This window comes from Thalassophryne amazonica, chromosome 21 (assembly GCF_902500255.1).
Source record: "Thalassophryne amazonica chromosome 21, fThaAma1.1, whole genome shotgun sequence".
Lineage (NCBI taxonomy): Eukaryota > Metazoa > Chordata > Actinopteri > Batrachoidiformes > Batrachoididae > Thalassophryne > Thalassophryne amazonica.
Window position 1 is genome coordinate 38,233,717 of NC_047123.1, and position 21,031 is coordinate 38,254,747.

The 21,031-nt window shown below is 39.6% G+C and overlaps 1 protein-coding gene across 1 annotated transcript; it reads left to right on the top strand.

The window, feature by feature from the left end:
- The first annotated feature begins 14,016 nt into the window (after positions 1-14,016).
- Positions 14,017-18,961, top strand: LOC117502980 (bifunctional protein GlmU-like). The gene is made up of 3 exons (XM_034162129.1): positions 14,017-14,136; positions 16,350-16,535; positions 17,452-18,961. Exons 1-3 carry the CDS (start codon positions 14,134-14,136, stop codon positions 17,698-17,700), a joined length of 438 nt encoding a protein of 145 aa, XP_034018020.1. The 5' UTR covers positions 14,017-14,133; the 3' UTR covers positions 17,701-18,961.
- Positions 18,962-21,031: the final 2,070 nt, after the last annotated feature.

The window sequence follows — 21,031 nt, forward strand, 5'->3', positions numbered from 1 at the left end:
CTTTCTTTCTTAAAGATGCTTTTGTCTTGCATTGAACTGTTGCTGTGACTATGAATAGTTTTTAGGAAATTTGCATGTACTAGAGTTGATGTAGTTTGATTTTTAACCACAAATTGTGTTGGAGTTTTGCACATTTTTATCCCTAAAAATTTGTTTAGTCTTCTCCCATTTTGCTCAGGGTCACCACAACAGTACAAAAATGGATCCATGTGTTGATTTGGGCACAAAGTTTACGCGTATAACTTTTCTGGTGCAACTCCAGGCAAAGAAGAGGTTAAATCTTACACTGAAGAGTGCACAGGGCGCAGCCATTAAATCTCAGGAACAAATGTACGTAATTACTTTCTGCCCTCAGGACTTTTTGAATTTAGATAACATGAGGCAGAAAATGTCAGTTTGTATATGAATGTATGTAAAGACCTCAGAGGCTATCAGCCCTCCAGAACATGGACTCTGTTGTTTCTTGTGTGTGCAATAATCCTGTTGCTGCAGTCCCACACGGGGCTCTTCCTGGCCCCGGGTCCCAGTGGAGCTCAGGCGTTTCAGCTCTGTGGATGGTTACCTGGCAGCCGGCGCAGTGGGGAAGCTCTAAGTCCCTGAACCCAGCACTTAACCTCATAGCACTGATCCTCCTCAATGCTGCAGCTCCATCTGTGGTTGCAGTCACACTCCAACCTTACGTTACAGCCACTGTGGAGCCAAACCCCGAACTGGAACACTGTGCAGAACGTGTTTATCACCGATACCTCGGAAAACTTCACTCATCTCCAAAATCTGCTCTCCAGCTGGGAGGTCCAACCTTCAGGCTCAAAGCTTATAGTAAATCAAATCAGTTGTTATTGATTATTATGATTTACAGCTGTGCTCAAAAGTTTACATACCCTGGCAGAATTTTTTGTTTTTTTTGGCCATTTTTTCAGAGACTATGAATGATAACACAAAAACTTTTTTTCCCCCCTCATGGTTAGTGGCTGTGTGAAGCCATTTATTGTCAAACAACTGTGTTTCCTCTTTTTAAATCATAATGACAAAAGAAATGACCAAATGACCCTGATCAAAAGTTTACATCCCCCTGTTCTTCATACTGTATGTTAACCCCCCTTACAGCTTGGAGTCTTTTGTGGTCGTTTGTGGACGAGACTCTCTGATGATGAAGCTGCCACTGAATACGTCTTGGACTTTATTTACATCAATTACCAAGAAATACAAACAGACTAAAATTCTGCCAGGGTATATAAACAACTGTATAGGTAGTTAGTGCACTTTGCTTCCAAAACAGAAGGTTAATGGTTCAAGACCACCTGTGCCCATTCTGTGTAAAAATCAAACATCAGTACTTTGTAAGTGATTAAAGGGCCATTGCAGTTTGGTTTTCTGTCCTTTAGAGAAGACAAACTGACTGTCAAACCCTCACAAACAGGAAAATGCTGATTTTATTTCATTTATTGGTGTATTTATTTGTTGTGCTCTCTGGAGAATCACTTCATCCTCTTCTTCTAACTGCACATTTGTGTGACTCACAGCCATCTGTGAAAACCTTCCTTGAGTTTTGTTGCACGGTGCCAGTGCCAGCGGTGACATTCTCTGTCTGGTTTGACAACATTTTGCAATCTCTTTTTGAAAATGATTGAATTGGCTCTTTGTCTGGTTTTCCGTGGCTCTTGTTTAGATCTGATCCAGAATGTTGGAGTTGAGAAGAAGCCTAATTCTGTTCTTCATCAGTTGCTTGTTTTTGGATGTTCAGCACCCAAATCCCCGGACAGCTCCCCTCAGAGACAGACCTTTGAGTGGTGTCATGAGAAGCACTTCCAGCTTCTTTTTCCTTTCTTTCATTATGATTTAAGGTGGGGGTCAGGGAGGTTGGGTGGGAGTGTGTGTGTGTGTGTGGGGGGGGTCTGGCTGCTTGCTAGCAGCAACAGCTTTTTTTAATCCTTGCCTTGAGCGCTACTGTGCGCTGAGGGGAGCTATTACATGACAACAATTAAGAGTCTGGAGCTCGGCACCTGGTCCTCCGGCTCGCCGGCCTTCAGCGGCAGCTGACGGTACAGTTCCACCCACCAGGTGCTTCCTCTCCACTCACATTAGCTAGTCACTGCAGGGTTAATAAAGAGCCAGCAAAGCCCAGCTTCCACTGCTGCAGTTTAAAACTCCTTAAAACGGCGCTGAGTAATTAAGGCAGGGGCAGAGCGACGCTCCTTGGAATCCACGCCTGCCCCCCCCAATCTGCCTTGCAGTCCATTTATACAAAGAGCGGAGGATCATAATAGACCTTTTCATGGAGAGACAAAACAGACGGAGGCTGATTGAAATGAGACTGTACATATCTGCCGGGATGCTGTCGATGTGGAAGTATTCACAGAACACAGGCGGGCGAGCCAGCGGCACCTTTTGTTTGTGGCGATTACAATACCAACAGCCTCAGCACCCAAACCTGTAAATAAGAGTTTGTGATAAAAGTGTCAGGCTCCAAATCAATAGTCATTTGTAACCACGACCTGCGCGACTAAAGGAGATGTTTGCAGTGACATTTAATGAATGGCGGCAGTGTTCAGCGGGACACTAATGCTTCGACTCTTAAATCACCTCCCGTTGCTGTTTTGTTGCTGTTGATTTTCTTGTTGGTGCAGATAGTTTGACTCCTTTCAGCTCCATTCTTTTCACCCAGTCGAGGAAGATTCATCTTTGTTTGGAGTGCAGAATTTCTTTGTTTTTCACAGATTAAACATTTTGAACAAAGACGACATGAAAACAGTCATTCATTTATATGTTTTGCACAGCCAGTTAAAAAACATAAAATATACTGATGACACTCTGGTCTTCTGCAGGTGATTGTTGTTGATGTGTTTTGACAATTTTATCTTTCTTTACAGTCTATACTTAAAGTGCATCAGGTGGCAACAGAAGAGTTTTGGTGACATTAGACATTTCAGTATGTTCTGCCAGAAGCCACACCTCGAACTTTCCAGCTCCTCAGTTTGCATTGTCACATGGTCTACTGTGGAGGCCCAGAGGCAAGAAAGGTTCCTGCTTTCTAGCAAATCTGGGAAACTAAGTACTGACTATTTCATCGACATTTTTAATACACAATTGACAAATCTTCTGTTTCTGCACACCGTGGTTCATTAATCAGCCTTTGCTTACACAAGACCTTCCCTGTATTTTATCGCACCTTTGGTCAGTGGCTCAATGAGGTGTGTGTGTGTGTGTGGGGGGGGGGGGGGGGGTGCAACTTCCTCAATACCCCTTCTAGATCCGCCACTGGATAAATTTCATAAAATAAATGCATGAATGAGTGAAAGCTGTTTAATTTGCTCACAAACAAAGAAAAAGTGCAGTAAGAATCTCTGTGCTGCCTGACGCGATGTTTTGAGTCTGTTCTTTGAATGGAACATAATTCGGTTTGTGCCGTCCGGGACACATCAAAGCCCTCGGGCCAGGCTCCAGATTGAAGGAGGGAGGAGGGATGAGGAGACACACGATGCGCACACTTTAATCTTATTTATCCGGTGATGTGAGGACGGACCGTTGCAAATTCCATTTACAAGAGAAATAGTGATGCAAAAAGACTGAGCGTGTCTTCATACCACAGCCAACAAATTGGGATGCAAATTTGCAGCCATTCAACTTTGTAAAGTGGCATAATGGGATAATCCATAAATTATTAATCAATGCTGGAGCTGAAGCTGGCAGACGCCTGACATCAGCCAAAACCTGGTGCACAAACGTTTCTGCTGCTGTCAGTCATTACAGAATGTTTTTATAAAATTCTACAAATGACAGTTTTTTTTTCTCAACCTCAACCAAAAATCTTAGTTAATTATGTATTTGGACAGTGACAAGGTTTTTGTAGTTTTGCATCTGTTTGCCAAATCCTGGCTCAAGTCTCCCATGTGCCTTCTGGTAAACTGTGAGCTGATATGTCACATCTCTCTCTCTTTTTAAAAAAAGTTCTTCTGTGTTCTGCCATGAAGATGTGTGCGACATGCAAAGTTACACTGTGCATTTTCTCCAATCACAGCCATAGAATAGTGCCTTCAGAGTTGTCTGTGTGCCTTGGTGGCTTCCCTCACTTGTCTACTTCTTGTACAGTCACTCCTCCAGACAGTTTTACTGTTCAGTATCATAGTGTTTGTATTTTTTCATGATTGTTGGAAATGAAGTCCTGATTCTATGTTTTCACCTCCACCTCTTGGGTTTTTTTCCCCTGAAAAGAATAGCTGGTTTTTTCTTTTCTTTTATTTTATTTTCTTAAAGCCAAGTTCCACAAAGTGAACTTCTTCACGGTGGAATATTTTTAAAATATGTTTGTACCACGAACAGAAAAGAATCTCCGGGTTTCACTAACTGCTGCTACCTGGGGTCACGACCCCCGCGGCCACATTGTTGAGGAACACAGATTAGCACCGCTTGCAGTGACTCCAGTGGAACTTGAGCTCCGCTGCTTTTCACACCGCACGCTGTGTGAGCCGGCAGCCTTCCAGGTCACGTTGCCAGAAAGGGTTTGATTTTGTTGCTCATTCTGTCTTAGATTGAGGGTTTGAAGTCATTTTGTCCAAATGACCAAATATGACTTTCAGTTGTTTTTGTGATCAGCAAACCACTCGTCTTCCTGCTTCATTTCTTCTTCTTTTTTTTTAACTTTGCTCACAGTCGAGGTGGAATCACTAATGAGACTGAAGGCTGAAAACATCCCTTTGATATATCTTTACATCTTTAGAATCATTTCATTTGGAGTGAAATATCGCTTTAATCAAGACAAATGGTGTGCAGCTGCGGGAGACGCTATAGAATAAGAAATATATATAAAGGGATCTGTCACCACTCGTTGTTCCATCACAATTCCATCATATTTTATTGTAATAACCACTAAGTCATAATTACAGTATGCCACTTTATAATTTTTCAGTGAGGGTATCGAACCTGGAGACATTCAGGCAAAACTATCAGATATTATAGGTTATCAAATCATAATATACAGAATAATTTTACAGTCAGTAGAAGAACAAACAAGTGAACAATTCAACTTAAATTAAAGGTGTCATTTCCTTTGAATCTTGCTTTGTGCAGCTGGAGGGAAGCAGGATTATCCAGACCACAGTCTGACTGATATTTTTTTTGCAGTGGATCTGTAGCGGCCAGAACCGGGAGCAGCTGGTCAGTTAGCAGGCCACGTCAGCGTCAGGCCGCCTCACTGATAACGGGATTAGTTTAAGCTCGGGGTGGGGGGCACTCAATGCTCACTGCCCCTAAACCCAAACTTGAATCATAACTGCACACTGCCGAGGTGGCACAGAGTGTGTACAGCTGCTGCCTTGAAGCTGTAACTGGAGAAGCAACAAGTCTCTCCAGTCACACCCGCTCAAGCTTAAGAGCTGGGCTGAGTGTCTTGGTGGCTTCCCTCACTCAGTGGACATGAGGTCTGACTGGCTCACAGAAGATCTCTTCTTCATGTTGATCTGTCCTGATGACAGACTTCACTGGTTTTTGCTGAAGGAGGCGCTAATTTTTGTATCACCAATAACGGCACTTTTTTTGCTGAGACAGGAAAGCCCTGAAGTGAATGCACTGCTTCCTCCACACATGATTTCAGCCTAAAAGCTGGCGGCCCTCCTGCTGGGGGCTTGGGAGGATTGATCCACCACACGAGATGGACGTGTGGAAACCTGCAGAGTGTTTTATTGATTTCTAGGCGTGGAGGATGAGTTCATGATAACAAAAGGTCACCCATCCTTCATCCAAATCTTTCATAAGAACAGGTTCATCCAGTCGCCTCCTGAAACATAAAATGACAGCATCAAAGCCCATAAAAAAAGGAAAACTTCTCAAAAATCTTACATTCCAAAACCAAATTCTCTGTGGAAAAATGTCATCACACTGCAAAGCTAACGTCACCAATTTTACTTCGCAAAAGTATCTTCACTTCCCAAAGCTCTTTGTAAAACATCCTCACATACAAAAGATTCATGTTCAAAAAGTAAACTTGCTCTGCAGAAATGTCCTCACATTCCAAAGGTTTCACTTAACAAAAACATTCTTGTGTTCCAAAATTAGTATTTATGTCACCAAAATGGTCTCACATTTTTCCTCCTTTAAAAATTAATCTTCAAAGCTCACACTTCGCAAAATGTTCCCACTTGTTCTCACCTTAAAAATGCAGTTCATCCAGAAAGTATTCACAGCGCTTCACTCTTTCCAAATCTTATGTTACAAGCTTATTCCAAAATAAATTATTTTTTCCCTCAAAATTCTACACACAATACCCCATAATGACTATGTGATTTTATTTATTTATTTATTTGTTTATTTATTTTTTTGATTTTTGCAAATTTATTAAAAACTAAGAAAGCACGTGTCCATAAGTATTCACAGCCTTTGCTATGAAGCTCAAAATTGAGCTCAGGTACATCTTGTTTCCACGGATCATCCTTGAGATGTTTCTACAGCTTAATTGGAGTCCAGCTGGCGTAAATTCATTTGATTGGACATGATTTGGAAAGACACACACCTGTCTACATATAAGGTCCCACAGTTGACAGTCAGAGCACAAACCAAGCATGAAGTCAAAGGAACTGTCTGTAGACCTCTGAGACAGGATTGTCTTGAGGCACAAATCTGGGGAAGGGTACAGAAACATTTCTGCAGATTTTATGGTCCCAGTGAGCACAGTGGACTCCATCATCTGTAAATGAAAGAAGTTCAGATCCACCAGGACTCTTCCTAGAGCTGGCTGCCCGTCTAAATTAAGCGATTGGGGAAGAAGGACCTTAGTCAGGGAGGTGACCAAGAACCTGATGGTCACTCTGTCAGAGCTCCAGCATTCCTCTGTGGAGAGAGGAGAACCTTCCAGAAGGACAACTATCTCTGCAGCAATCCACCAATCAGGCCTGTATGGTAGAGTGGCCACATGGAAGCCACTCCTTAGTAAAAGGCACATGGCAGCCCACCTGGAGTTTGACAAAAGACACCTGAAGGACTCTCAGACCAGGAGAAAGAAAAATTCTCTGATTGAACTCTTTAGTATCATGTTTGGAGGAAACCAGGCACCATCCCTACAGTGAAGAATGGTGGTGGCAGCATCATGATGTGGGGATGTTTTTCAGCAGCAGGAACTGGGAGATCTTGATCTCAGACTGGGGCGACAGTTCATCTTTCAGCACAACAATGACCCTAAGCACACAGCCAAGATATCAAAGGAGTGGCTTCAGACAACTCTGTGAATGTCCTTGAGTGGCCCAGCCAGAGCCCAGACCTGAATCTGATTGAACATCTCTGGAGAGATCTGGAAATGTCTGTGCACCGATGCTCCCCATCCAACCTGATGGAGCTTGAGAGGTGCTGCTAAGAGGAATGGGCCAGACTGCCCAAAGATAGGTGCACCAAGCTTGTGGAATCATATTCAAGTAGACTTGAGGCTGGAATTGCTGCCAAAGGTCCATCAACAAAGTATTGTGCAAAGGCTTTGAATACTTATGGACCTGTGATTTATTAGTTGTTTTTCTATTATTATTTTTAATAAATATGCAAAAATAAAAATAAAAACTTTTCATGTTGTCATTATGGGGTGTTGTGAGGATGATTTTGAGGGAAAAAAAAAATCATTTACTCCACTTTGGAATAAGGCTATAACATGACAAAATGTGGAAAAAGTGAAGCGCTGTGAATACTTTCCAGATGCACTGTGTATTGCCCTCAGTTCCCTCAAATGTTGCTGTCCAAATGCTGAATGTGTGAAGAGTGAAACAGCACACACACATTCTGCTGCTAATGACTTCACACAGTCGATTTCCCATGAGTCACCGGACACGTGCAGCGGTGTGTCGCTCTGACATGTTCTTACACGTCATTCCAACATGCTGCTGAGTGGAAACTCAGACACAGATGTCCAAACACACAAATAAGTGAAACCATGCGAGACCACAAGCCTTTAGGAGAACGACTGTAAACATATCTCAGAACCGATACTCGCTCTAATTACAGCCAAATTGTGATTTTCATTCAAAGGAAATGATTTTTTTTAATTAGTTTTGATTGTCATGTAGGTGTGTTATTATGACCTCATGGGACACGTCCCTACACCACCCCACCCCAACCCATGACCTTTAATGTCCCTAAGGGGGCTTGGACCCCAGGTTGAGAACCAGAAATCTAAAATGAATAACTTACACATTTGTACAAAAAACCTAAAAGGTCATCCAAAAGTCTCCCCTCCAACAGGAAAAAAACAAATAAATAAAAATATACAATAAAAAAAACACACAAGTCCTTAGTGAGGTCGGGGTTTATTCAGCGTGCTCGTTAGTGTTTTCAGGCAGAAATTATGGTCCTGCCCGTAGACTCAGCGTGCACTGGAACACTGTGGACTGAAATGAAAATTAAATTTAACAATTCAGTTCAAGATCTGAGATCCAAAGCTTGTACATTCATTACGACCATTTTTACCAAAGTACTTAAGTATGTGCAGTATTAGTACCGTTACCAGTATTCATAGTACAAGCAGAACTATGTTGAGGAGCATTTGTAAGTGACATTAGTAATATTTGTAATATGAACAGTTGTGTTTTTAACAGCAGTAGCAGAAGTATTAGTACCACTGTTGGAGGTATGCCTCATATTTCTAGCAGTACTTATAATACATTAATATGTATTGTATTGTATTACACATACTGGAGTTGTTCGTGCACTTGGGTTCAGTGCAGAAGGTTCCCGGTTCAAACCCCACCCCTGCCACATTTCTTCATGTAATGTGAAGTTGTGTCAGGAAGGGCATCCGGTGTAAAACTTGTGCCAAATCAACTGTGGTGACCCCTGAGTAAAAACAAGGGAGCAGCCAAAGGGATTTACTTTACTTACTTGTAATACATTAGGAATACTAGCAGCTACATTAGTTATTCGATTGTTCATGACATTGACATTAATATTGGTTTTAAACCTAAGACTTTACAAAAAAAAAATTTATAATGGCATAAGTTCCCACTGGTACTTGTTCAAATGTTGTAGTAGCAGTAGTAGTACAAGCTGGAATTGTCATTCAAAGTACCTGCAGCATGATAAACATGGATTTGTTTGTAGTAGTACTAGCAGTAGTGGAAGCATTAGTATACAAGTTATTAGTTGTGCAAAGCGACAGGGATCTGTGGGACTGGAGCTGAGTGCCTCCAGGTGGTTCTGACATTACCCACAATCTCTGCTTTAATTTGGTAGATGGTATCGCCCTTATGAACTGGAAGAAAGGACTTGTCCCTCTTTGAGAAGGAAAGGATGAAAGCCTGGGTTGTAGCAGCTACAGAGGTACTGCAGTGTTCTCCGTGCCGGCAAAGGGGGTCGTTCCTAAAAGGATTCTGTGTCAGCAACCACAGCAGTCTGACTTCACGACCAAAAAAATCAACTGTCAACCGTGTCCTTGCTCTGTGAGTACTCATAAGAGGCACGTGTGAATATCTGATTCTTTGCAGACGACTTTTACATTTTGCAAAGTGTTTGATCCAGTTGATGAGGCTGTTCTCTGGGACATCATGAGACTTTACAGAATTCCCAAGAAGTTGCTGAATGTAGATCTGGGTACGCTTACTGAGCAAGGGCAGAAACTCTGCTTTTCACAGTCAGTACTGGTGTTCATCAGGGATGTGTTCTGGCTCCTACACTGTTCAGTTCTTGCATGGACTGGCTGTTGGGTTGAGGAGACCAGCTTATGTTCTTTTGTTGTCGAGGAAAGGTTAACTGACCTTGCTGTGATCTTTGTAGAATCAGTGGATATGCTGATTGCAATGTGAGTGATGAATCTGTGTGTCTGGGTTTGCAATTGTCCTGCAAAAAGACTTGGATCCAAGTTTTCAATAAGTTCCTGGACTCAGCCATCAGAAGAGTATCTGTAGATGGTGAAAGTGTCAAAGCTGTTGAGAGATTTACTTTTGTTGACGGTGATGTTTATGTCTACAGGGGTTCAGCCTGTGGTGATGACACACATCTGGGAAGATCTTATGGAGTCATGAGGTCAAAGGCCAGAGGTGTTTGGTGATGCTGATACCTTTGTAGGAGAATGAAGGTCCAAGTCTTTCGGGTCCTGGTGCTTCCTGTATTGTTATTAAGTTCTAATGTACCACATGTCAGTCCTGTTATGCAGATGACATAATAATAATGAACAGAACACTTTGTTAGCAGGTTGGATTGTGAGAGCGAGCTGCAGCAGGGGCTGCTGGGAGATTGACAGCTCTGGATGAAGGGGGGCAGTTAAGGTGAAGGGGGGCCACGAGGCAGCGCTGGGAGCTGCTGGTGTCGTGGAACGATGCCTGAGCCGCCAGCAGCGCTCCTTCACTTCACTGTCAGACACATGCTGACCCCTGTGCACGTGCACATGCTTGCTCTTTGTGCAATGTGTCAACATGCATCTGTCATGGACAACGGTGTTGGCGCCGACAGTTGGCTATTGTTGGAAAACAATCTCTGTCAGAAAGTGGCGCAGCCAAGTTAGCGCACAAACACACACCATCGTAAACACTTGTTATTAGCCAAAATACTAATGAAAGGCTCAGTCCCATTAAAGGCAGGTTCCTTAAAATGGCACAGTGTTTTCAAGATCTGCCGACAAGATGGGATAACTTTAAAATGCCCCATTTGTTTTTCTTTTGGCTTCTTTCATTATGGATTTTGGACAAGATTTACGCTGGATGCCCTTTGTGTAGACGAGCGGAACGGAGCACAGGTGGCCTTGAACCAAAGACCTTCTTGTTGAAAAGGTCCTGCATCATTTGCCCAAATGAGACCATATGAGGCCCGACTGAATGTTCAATGCTGTCCTCGCTTGTTTTGAACATACAAACTCAGGATTGGCTAGAAGCAGTCGGTCCTCACAGAAACTATTTTAAAACACAAAGATGCTGAAGGACACGTTTGTAAGGGTTCTCATCCTTGTGTTCCATGTTTAATTGTTGTTTCTTCTGTGCATCTGCAACATGAAATAAAAGTAATAAAGTTCAAGATAGTTTGACATCCATGCGTAAGAACGCTGAGGTAGTTGGATTGTTCATCAATATTTGTGCCTTTTTGAATGAATGAATTTGTCAGTCAAAAAAATTTACATCTTTATTTCAGCAATCCAGTCTGTGTTCTGGAGTCTGAAGGATTTTAATCACATATTTAGAATTTCCTCTGTGTTGTTGGTGTAGTTGCAGTCCTTAAAATCATAAAACAACAAAACCAACAACATGTCTGTCATCAATCTAACAGAATACAAATAAGAAGAAAAAATTTTTTGAAGCCAAACTAATTTCAGAAGTTTTTTCTTAGATAAACAAATAAACAAAATAAACTTGCAAATGTCTTTAAAAGTTGTTGACAAAATTTGTCCTATTACTGTTATTTGTTTTACTTTATAAAGCAAATTTTGTTTTCTTCCAATAAAAAAAAAGTGAAATGTACATAAGTGGACCACACAAGGAGAACTTTTACCAGGTAAAACATCTGAACCAGAGAGGTCATTCAGCCATTCATATGTTCACCTACATCTGTTTGTTCACAGGATTAGAGAAACGTAATAAACCAAATATTTCTAAACTGTGGGTGGGTGGGTGGGGGGGGGGGGGGGGCTTTTGGAATGGCGTAAGAAAAAGTACAACTGTGTGATTTTACATAGAACGTGAATGAGTGATGTTTGAGAAACTGTATCAAACAATTTTAAAACAAACTTTTTTACTGTTAAAACTTGTGAAATTTTTGTCACTATTAAAACTGAGATCAAAGTTGCCGATTGTTTTCAGGCTGAAATCAAAACTTTTCCAAGCTCGACGCCTGAGCACTGAATTTGTATGATTTTGTTTCTTTGTTCAGTGTGTTGTTTTTGTGTGTGTGTTGTCAATCCCTCGGATTCTGATTGATTGTGTGTTAATGAGCAGAATAAATTGGAGTTGTGCAGATACTGTTGGGGCTCCTGGGACCCGGTGAGGTCACGCTCCAGTGATGATGCTGACAGGAAGCTGTTGCGTTTATTCCCAGTGTGAAAGTCCTGATTGTTATCAACTCACAGAATCCACGTCGACTCTGCAGACTGAAAGCAGATTTTTTAAATTTAATTTTTAAGATGAAGTTTCTTTACAGGAGTCTGTCACAGCTCCAGTTGCAGAATTCAAATTGTTTACTCTAAACGCAACTTTTTTGTTTAAAATTTCTATGGTTTTTGTTGTTTGTTTGTTTTGTTTTTGTGGCTGAATTCATATAAAACCCTTTTCTGCAGGCTTGATCACAACCACTGTGACTGTGATCATCACTTTGACTCTCACAGAGCCACGCCCACTTCTAAACTATCAGCAATCCAGCAGGTGCAATAAACAGCAAAACAAAGTTTCTTTTTTTGACTGCTGCAGTGCATCAAAGTCCAACAGATGGGGAAGTGCTTGTCCTCATGATGTTATTTTAATTTGGTGAGTTACATGACAATTATTGTTTTTGAGTTATTGCATTAACCAGCAGCAGGGGATGGACACACAATTCATTCATTTATCTAGTCATTCACTATATTTTAGACCTTTCCAAAAGCTTTAGAAAATGTCAATGTTGAATAAGACACTAAATACACCTTTTTTATTTACAAAAACATTTTTTGGAATTTGGCAAAATTTGTTTGATTTTTCATACTTTCTTGTTACAACGTGAAGGACAATTATTACATTTTGACTTTACTGTTATTTTAAAATATTTTGACTTTACTGTTATTTTAAAATATCCATTGTATCTAAACTGACCACAAAAAGAACAAAGAATTGACAGGAATTTAAAAAGCTCAGTAAATAAACATCATTTTGTCTCGATGTAAAATCCTGATAAACTGAACTCCTCCTTACTTGATGATCACCACCTTTATGCAGGATTTTTTTTTTAGCTATCTTTTTCTGGATTTTAAACATTTTAAATAAATTTATTAATATTAAAAATGAGATCTGTGAAACAGACCCTATATTAAGTCTGTTAAACATTGTTGAGTTGTAGAAAAAAAAACTACTGTAACATGACTGTGCATCTGATTACAAAACAAAACAAAAAACAGCAGCGCTTCAAGGTCCTCCATTTTTCAGACCACAGCGACATCTAGCGGCAAAGACGAAAACACACTTTACAGATGTGGCTGCAATGAAAGTCTCATTTTAAATACTTTAACTGATCAGACCGAGCCGTTTATTAATGTTTTAGTTCAAACATAAAATTACAAAAAGGTTTGAAATAATAAAACTAAAACAAGTCACCACTGTCGGCCTATAAATAAAGAAAATCATATTTATTTATTTTATTAAAAAATACGCATTTATGTATTTAAAAATACTTAAAACATTCTTTAAAATACTGAACTGATCTTTGTGAAAGTTGGCGATAAAGCTTTAGTTTGGGGCAGCTCTGCACAAGGGAGTGCAGGCAAGAAATTAAAAATGACAAGAAAGACCATTTAACTATTTTCATGAAGTTCATTGAAAATGTTGATCTTATCCTAGAACGGAAAGCATTAAAATTCTACCCCCCCCCCCCCCCCAAAAAAAACAAACAAAAAAACAAAAGCCAGGGGACAGAGGTTTTTTTGTTTGTTTTACCTTTTTAACATCCCAAAACTGTGTAATTTGGCCAGTGTGTGTGTGCGTGTGCACGTGTACATAAATGTTCTCAGTTAAAATTCCACATGTATGTTTTTTTTTAAATCTACATTTATTTTTTAAATCTCTTCAGGTTGTTGCAGGTTGTTTTTATTTATGTAGCTAAATCGTTGTTATTATTTTAATATAATTTCTGACACCGTATAGATAATGATTAGGTTTTAATGTGGTTTATCATCTACATTATTGTTCTTTTTATGGAATATATATGTATAGATATGTGCAGTTTTTAGTGTTTTATCACTTACGTTGTAGATTTTATTTATTCAATTTAAAGAGGTTTCTTTTTAATGCGCCATTCTCTTATTATTTTTTTTTATTCTTTATTTATTGTGAATTTAAAGTTTGTTCAAAAGTTTTCAGTTACAACTGCGGACAGTAGTTGACCGCCAGGTGGCAGTATAAGACTAGGAATATCATCAAAGAGGGAAGCTGAGGTGGAACTGGGTACTGCGCATGCGCGGTTTTGTAACCAGAGTCCAAAGTTGTGCAACGAGCTTCCATGGTAAGTTTTTAACTTCGTAGGTTTCATTTGTTTGGGTAAAGAAAAAAAAAAGTTCCAGCCTGACACTTTCAGAGATTAAAGTGTTTTTAAAGAATGTAATTATGGATTTTTAACTATTTTTTCCCCTAAAGTGTCAAAAGTACGTTTTTCTTTCATTTAGTGCAAATATGAATCAAATTATAACATGAGCAAAATTTAAAACTTACATTCAGTTTTATATTTTTATTTCTGGTCTGACAGCTCAGTAAACCTTTGCAACACACAACTAAATACCAAATTTTCAATTTCACTTCTTGGTGCTCAAAATACTGTTAAAGATATCATATTTTTTTATGTTTTAGAATCTCTTTAGGGTCTCTTAAAGGTCCTTTTAAACAAAAGCCATTAAATGGCAACTAGCACCTATTTTGTCTGTAAAGATTTAGCAGCGAGATGGTGTTCTGTGGTCTCTGCTGAAAATTAAACAACACTCCCTCAGGGTGTTTTTAATTACAGACTTTCTGTTCTTTGTTTTTATTTGACAGGGCGGGGCTCACGTGCACTCAGTGTGCATGTGTTGTCCCACCCCCACACTTATAAAGAAAGTTGTGACCGCCCACGTAACCCTGTGCATTCAAGATGGCGAAGAGTCTCCACTTCCCAGAACCCCCACCGCCACCCCACCAAAAAAAAAAAAAAAAAAAAAGCTCAGAAACTTAAAACACCTTCAGATCCTAAAGTGGTCAAAAGGTGTCAACAGGAAGTCATGTGTTTTATTTTGTGACGCTGCAACATTAGTGTGACATCTGGTGTTAGTGAGTCATTGATGGCACCTTTAAAGTCTATATAATTGACATAATCCTTCCTTGGGGCCCATGTCCTTAGCTACATGCAGACTAGTGATGATAGCGGAGTGTCTCTGTCTCGTTATCTTGACTGGGCTCAGCGTGCTAGCTTATTGTGTGCTGCTCCACTGATAAAATTGTGATTATTTGGTGTGTACATGTATGTATCTTGTTTTGCATCTGACTATAAACTGTATGAATGTGATTTTGGAGCAGTTTGCACTCTGAGAGACGCGGTTGATCTGACGCCGTGAACTCGTGTGACGGCCTCTTTAATGTGACCGCTCGGTGAAAGGGGTTATTTTATTTATGTATTGTGGTTCTATGAAGCTCTTTGAAATGAATGAATGAAATGTCTCCAAGTGACTGAGTTCACTCAAATAAAATCACAATGACTGCAGATTAGGTTTTGGTGTCTGGATGCTTCAGAAGACTTGATTTATATTGTTAAACAAAAAGGAAAGGAAACATAATTTACTATTACAAATTCAGATAGTAATTATTAAATGTAATCATGTTAAAAACCTGTAGGTGTTTTCAGTTGAAGATTAAATAAAATGTGAAGAATGTGATTCTGGCTGTTTTGTTTTTTTTATTCTTTTTGTGAACCTCACTGTGGACAGATCCCCCCCCCCCCCCCCCCCCCACACACACACACACGCACGCACACAGTGTGCAGGGTCAAAGGTCAGACTGGTGTTTAGTTAACCATGGTGATCCTGTTAAAGATCTGAATAGACCACACACACACAGATACGCACACACAAAGAATAAAAAGAGTTTTGTTTAATCTGTAATTCATGCATGTTTCTTTTTAGAGCTCAAACACGACAGAATATTTCTAAAAAAAATACAAAAAAACTCAGGGTTTTGAAAGAATCAGAAGGTTTTTTTTTATTATTTAAAAATCTTTTAAAAATGATTAGTATTTTTAAATGACACTCATGTTATCTGTATATACATTATATATCCACAGCATGCAGTAGTAGTTATAATATTGTATATTCATTGTTTTTTTTTGTTTTTTTTATCAGCAGCAGATGTTTTACAATTTTGTATGCAAAACATATATTTATATGATGAAATATTCCAGATGAAATCATCTTACAATAAAATACAGCTACATATGGTGTTTTTTTTTTAAACATCATCTTTTTTAGTTCTGGGATAATTTAATAGTGCTTTAAAAACAGACAGAAGGAAAATCAGCCAGAAGCATAAAAAGAACAACAACAAAAACAATTTATGCAAATGTTTATTAGTATTATTATTGTAACAGTTATCATAATTAAGAAAATAAGAAAATTAAGACAACTTCATAAATAAATAAATTTAACAGATAGAGAAAATGAACAAATGACTTTCACAATGTGGCATTTTTCTTTCCAGAGTTCCGAAGGCTCATCCTTGCAGGTCCATGCGGTCCGGTTTGGCCCGGGTCAGGAGCTGCTGGGACGTCTGCAGGCGTTTGTAGAGGAGAGGCGGCTGCGGGCCCCCTTCATCATCACCTGTGTGGGCAGCGTCACCAAGGCAACGCTCCGTCTGGCCAACGCTACGGCAGAAAACGCAAACAAGGTGCCTGCAGCTGCCCGGCACCATTTGATGATGATGACTGAGACACATGGTTAATTTTTAATTAATAAGCCTCAGAGGGCGGGGCTTACACTGACAGGGATGAGCAGAGGGACGCTCAAGACCATAAATTTGATATTAATGGGTTTTGTTTTGTTTTTTGTTGTTTGTTTGTTTTATAGGTTTCCTTCAGTTTTTCTCATCTCTAATATTTTAATGAACACTTTTAAATTGTGATTTTATTAAATTAAGACTATAAACACTCATTTCTCATTCAGGAAGCACATTTTTATTAAAACTACAGTAAAGTTATTTTGATCAACTACTATCTTGCTTGTGTAGTTTATAATTTAATTGACAATAATTTTACAGGTTTTATAGTCAAAAGAAAAGTCTCCAAAATGTCTGTAAAATGATAATGAAAAAATTTGTATTATTCAGGTGGTTTTTATAAGCAATCAAAGTAATTTTTAAAATTATTTACTGATACTAAATGTCTGCTTCAGAAAACAAGTTAAAACCATTTTAAATGCTGCTGTTTGAAATGAATTAAAATGAGATCAACTTCCCTCCAGAAAAAATAAACTTAAACCAGATGAAATGGCTTCACTGTTGTTTTAACTCAGTTTCGTGCTGCGTCCTCGTGTAGCCACTTTAACAATTAGACAATTAAAGAAATTATGAATTATTCAGTGTGTAAAATAACCATAATATTCTGTGACATTTGATTGAATTCCAGCATTGCACCACCACAAAGTTGTGTGAGGAAGAAACCATAAAAGAAGGCAAAAATAATTTCTGCTCATGGCAGTTTTAAGGGATTCAGTTGTTCCTCCACAGCTGTTATAAGGAATTTATCTCTATTTTGGGGTCATGAGATAAATATGTGTGGATCCAGTAATGTTGACTTTTGTGTCAGGTGATCCACCTCAGCGGGCGCTTTGAGATTGTCTCGCTGGTCGGCACCCTGAACCCGCCTGCTCACCTCCACGCCAGCCTGTCGGACGCAGAGGGCAGGACGGTTGGCGGCCACGTTCTGGGAGACCTGGAGGTGTTCACCACAGCTGAGGTGGTCATCGGCGAGGCGTCGGACCTGCTGTTCACCAGACAGATGGACCAGCAGACAGGTTTCCCTGAGCTGGTGGTTCAGCTGAAGGAGTCCATCTGAAGGGTTTTGTTGAATTTACTCTTTACTTTTTTTTTTTTTATGAGATTAGAGTCCATAATGTGGCCAACGTGCAACAATTCCAACCCTTCCTTCATATCAGTTTTCAAATCAAAGTCTAAACCTGACTGTACTTCATGAGATAACAGTAAAATGTGCCCACAAAAATCTGCTTCTGCAATTACAGAGCTGTGAATAAATTTGCAAATGTTTCAAGTTTTACACATCTTATTTTATAAAAGAATTCCAATTAAAGTTTCTGACATTATGTCCTTTAAATCCACAGGGCAAGTAAGTTCTTACAGCTCCTCCCTCTTTCATTCGGGGCCGCCACAGTAGATCTCATATTGATTTTTGGCACATGTTTTACATCAGATACGTTGAGGCAGCTTCATGGCACAGGAGGTCTTGAACTGGAACCTTCTATTTTGGAAGTAAGCGCACAAACTGCTTGTCCATCACGCTGCCTGAAAACAGCTCTACAATATGACATAAATGAAAATATCAAAGCCAAAATCAGTCATTAGGAAACACAAACACTATGGTGCTGTACGGTGAATCTATCTGGAGTAGGCGCGTCTCTAAAACTGAATGCAAGAAGGAGGCTAGTGAGGGAAGCCACCAAAATGCCCAGACAAATCTGGGCATCTGGGCTTCTGTGAGTGTGGAGAAATTGTGCATCGTGCAACTTTTGTCTGTTGCATCACCAGTCAAAGATTGATGGTGAAACAGAGAAGGATTTAAATAAAACAGAAAAGGAAAGGGGGGGAGGTGGAGGTGGATAAAAGCATTAAATCTCAGCTCAAGCCATCCATGTGCCTTCTGGCAAACCTTAGCTGAAATTTTGCATCTCATTTTAAAGAAAATCTAAGTTCCATTCCACTGTCAATCTGCATAACTGGTGATGCAGTTTCTCCAATCACAGCCACAAAGGCCTGTAACTCATTCAGCATGAGTGTCTTGGTGGCTTTCCTCGCCAGTCTCTTTCTTACACAGTTAACCTAGTTTTTGAGCCCACACTGTTTGTATTTCTTATTTTTTGATGGAAATTAAGTCCAAGAAAGTGCAGATTTGTGTCAATCAAAGACTGACCAGTAGATCGAGAGCCTTTTGGCTCAGCTCCATTATCGTCACAGTACGTTAGAGCAAATACAACACCTTCCCTGCTGCACTGATTCTCCGGCCAATCTCACACTCCATTGTCCCCTCATTGTACAAGACCCCAAGGTACTTGAACTCCTACTTGGGGCAAGACCTCGTTCCCTACCCGGAGTAGGCAATCCATCGGTTTCCTGCTATTATTACGTCTGCCAAGGGCGTAATAAAATCATCAGTGTTTATTTATTCTGTTAGCTAAATTACGTCAAAACTGCTGTATAGATTTTGACAAAATTTTCACCACAGATAGATATTAGGCCACAGAAGACTTCACTGAATTCTGGAGGCGATCTGGATTCTGGATCAATATTTCACTTTATATAGGCTTTGAAGGATTACTTCAAAACTACTTCACGGATTCTCACCAAATTTTCACCACAGATATTAGACCACGGAAGACTTCACTGAATTCTGGAGCTGATCCAGGTCAGTCAGAAATCTCAGATTGCCGTTATTATTATTGTTCTGCTAACGGCGGCACATATAGTTATGAGCGTTGTTGTTTTTGACTTTGATATTTTTATTTATTTCATGTTTCAGAGATTTGTTGTCTCTCTGATTTTAAGGGACATGTTTTTGATATTCTAATAATATATTTATTTGTCTTTAATTGTCATCATTTTTTGTAATAACTCCAGAGTTGACACTTTAACAGCGCTGCACATTATGACATGTACTGTGTTTTCCCTGGAGACATATCTGGACCTGTGAGGGATGATTCTCCGTCTCTGTACCTCTAATGACCTTCTGTAATCAGAGCTGGACGTGTCCTAAACGGGTTGTGGTGCACGTGATGCCTCTGATCAGTGTGAAGGTGTTTGTCATCCCTTCCATTAAAGCTGGTCTTCAAAGCCTCCCCGCTGCATGGGGATGCTTTTGTTTCTCCGCCACCACGCAGCGTGGTGCCTGAAAAGCGTCGGCGGTCAGCCCCAGTGCCTCCTGGGAAGCCGTTTTACACATTTGTTTGTCACAAATTAGAGGCCAAGCGCAGCTGTCTGAAGTGGATGTTCTAGATTTGAAATGGAGCGTTTGATGTAAAAAAAAAAAAAGAAAAAAAAAAAGAGAAAATCCTCCTCTGTTCATTTATCAGCACCATCACACGCTCACTCTTTTATGCTCGTTTTATCTGAAACAAATCTGGTTCATCCTCCTTCCAAACTTGGCCAAAAAGAAGTTGAGGAGTGATGATTATTTCTTGGTGATTGTGGGCAGCGTTTGTGTTCGGCCTCCTGCTGCGAGGCAGCAGTTATATTTTACTACTTTAATTTCTGCACAGCTTCACTTCCATTATTCACACACAAGAGTTTGGCAGAAAGGAAAACTTGATGTTTCTGTTTAAAAAGCTGTCAAACATTTTCTTGAATTTCTTTTTCTGCTCTGAAATAGATCGTCGCCATGTCGAAGCATTAACCCAGAAACTGAAATCTGACAGAGCTACCAAGCGTCAGAACGAACAAACTCTGAAACTGATACCAATCAAACGCGACTGTTTTATTTAACAGACACCGTTCACATTACAGACGTGTGGAATTAATTTATGACCAGTAAGATTATACTCTAAATAAATAATAACCTTGATTGATAGAACTTTTGTTCAAATGCTGAAATGATTTATGACAAAGTTGAGATGGAACCAAATCTTAACATGTAAATAGTGCAGCAGATGATGCACACACAAAATTTGATACAAATACTTATGAGAAGTCCTTTTCTTTAAAAAAAAAAAAAAAAGAAAAAGCCTTTAGCCACATGAATATATATATATATATATATATATTCTCCCTCAGTCTCTCTCACCTAGTTTAGATCACACACCAGCAGTTTACTGGTCATTGTTGTGCACAAGCAACTATTTGGACCCGTAGGTAAACATTCAGTAAGCAGTGAGGACTAGTTTTCATCCAAAAAAAGCCAAAGTACTACATCTACTTCTAAACCCTGACACCCCAAACACTATCACATGTTCTGCAGCGTGCACATTCTCCTACTTATTAAAAACATACAATCCATCTGAAAAGCATGAAAATATTGCCTGAAGTTAATTGTCAAATCCCCCCTAGTGCTCAGTATAGAATATTTAACAGATACAACACTGAAATAAACCAAGACTGAGCAAATATATGATGACAATACATATTCCATCTTGGAAAAAATGGCCACTATCTTGAAAACTGAA

Excerpts from the sequence above, each read along its gene's own strand:
- LOC117502980 (XM_034162129.1), top strand. Across the intron at positions 16,536-17,451 it reads CGGCAGAAAACGCAAACAAG|GTGATCCACCTCAGCGGGCG; the intron begins GTGCCTGCAGCT and ends CTTTTGTGTCAG.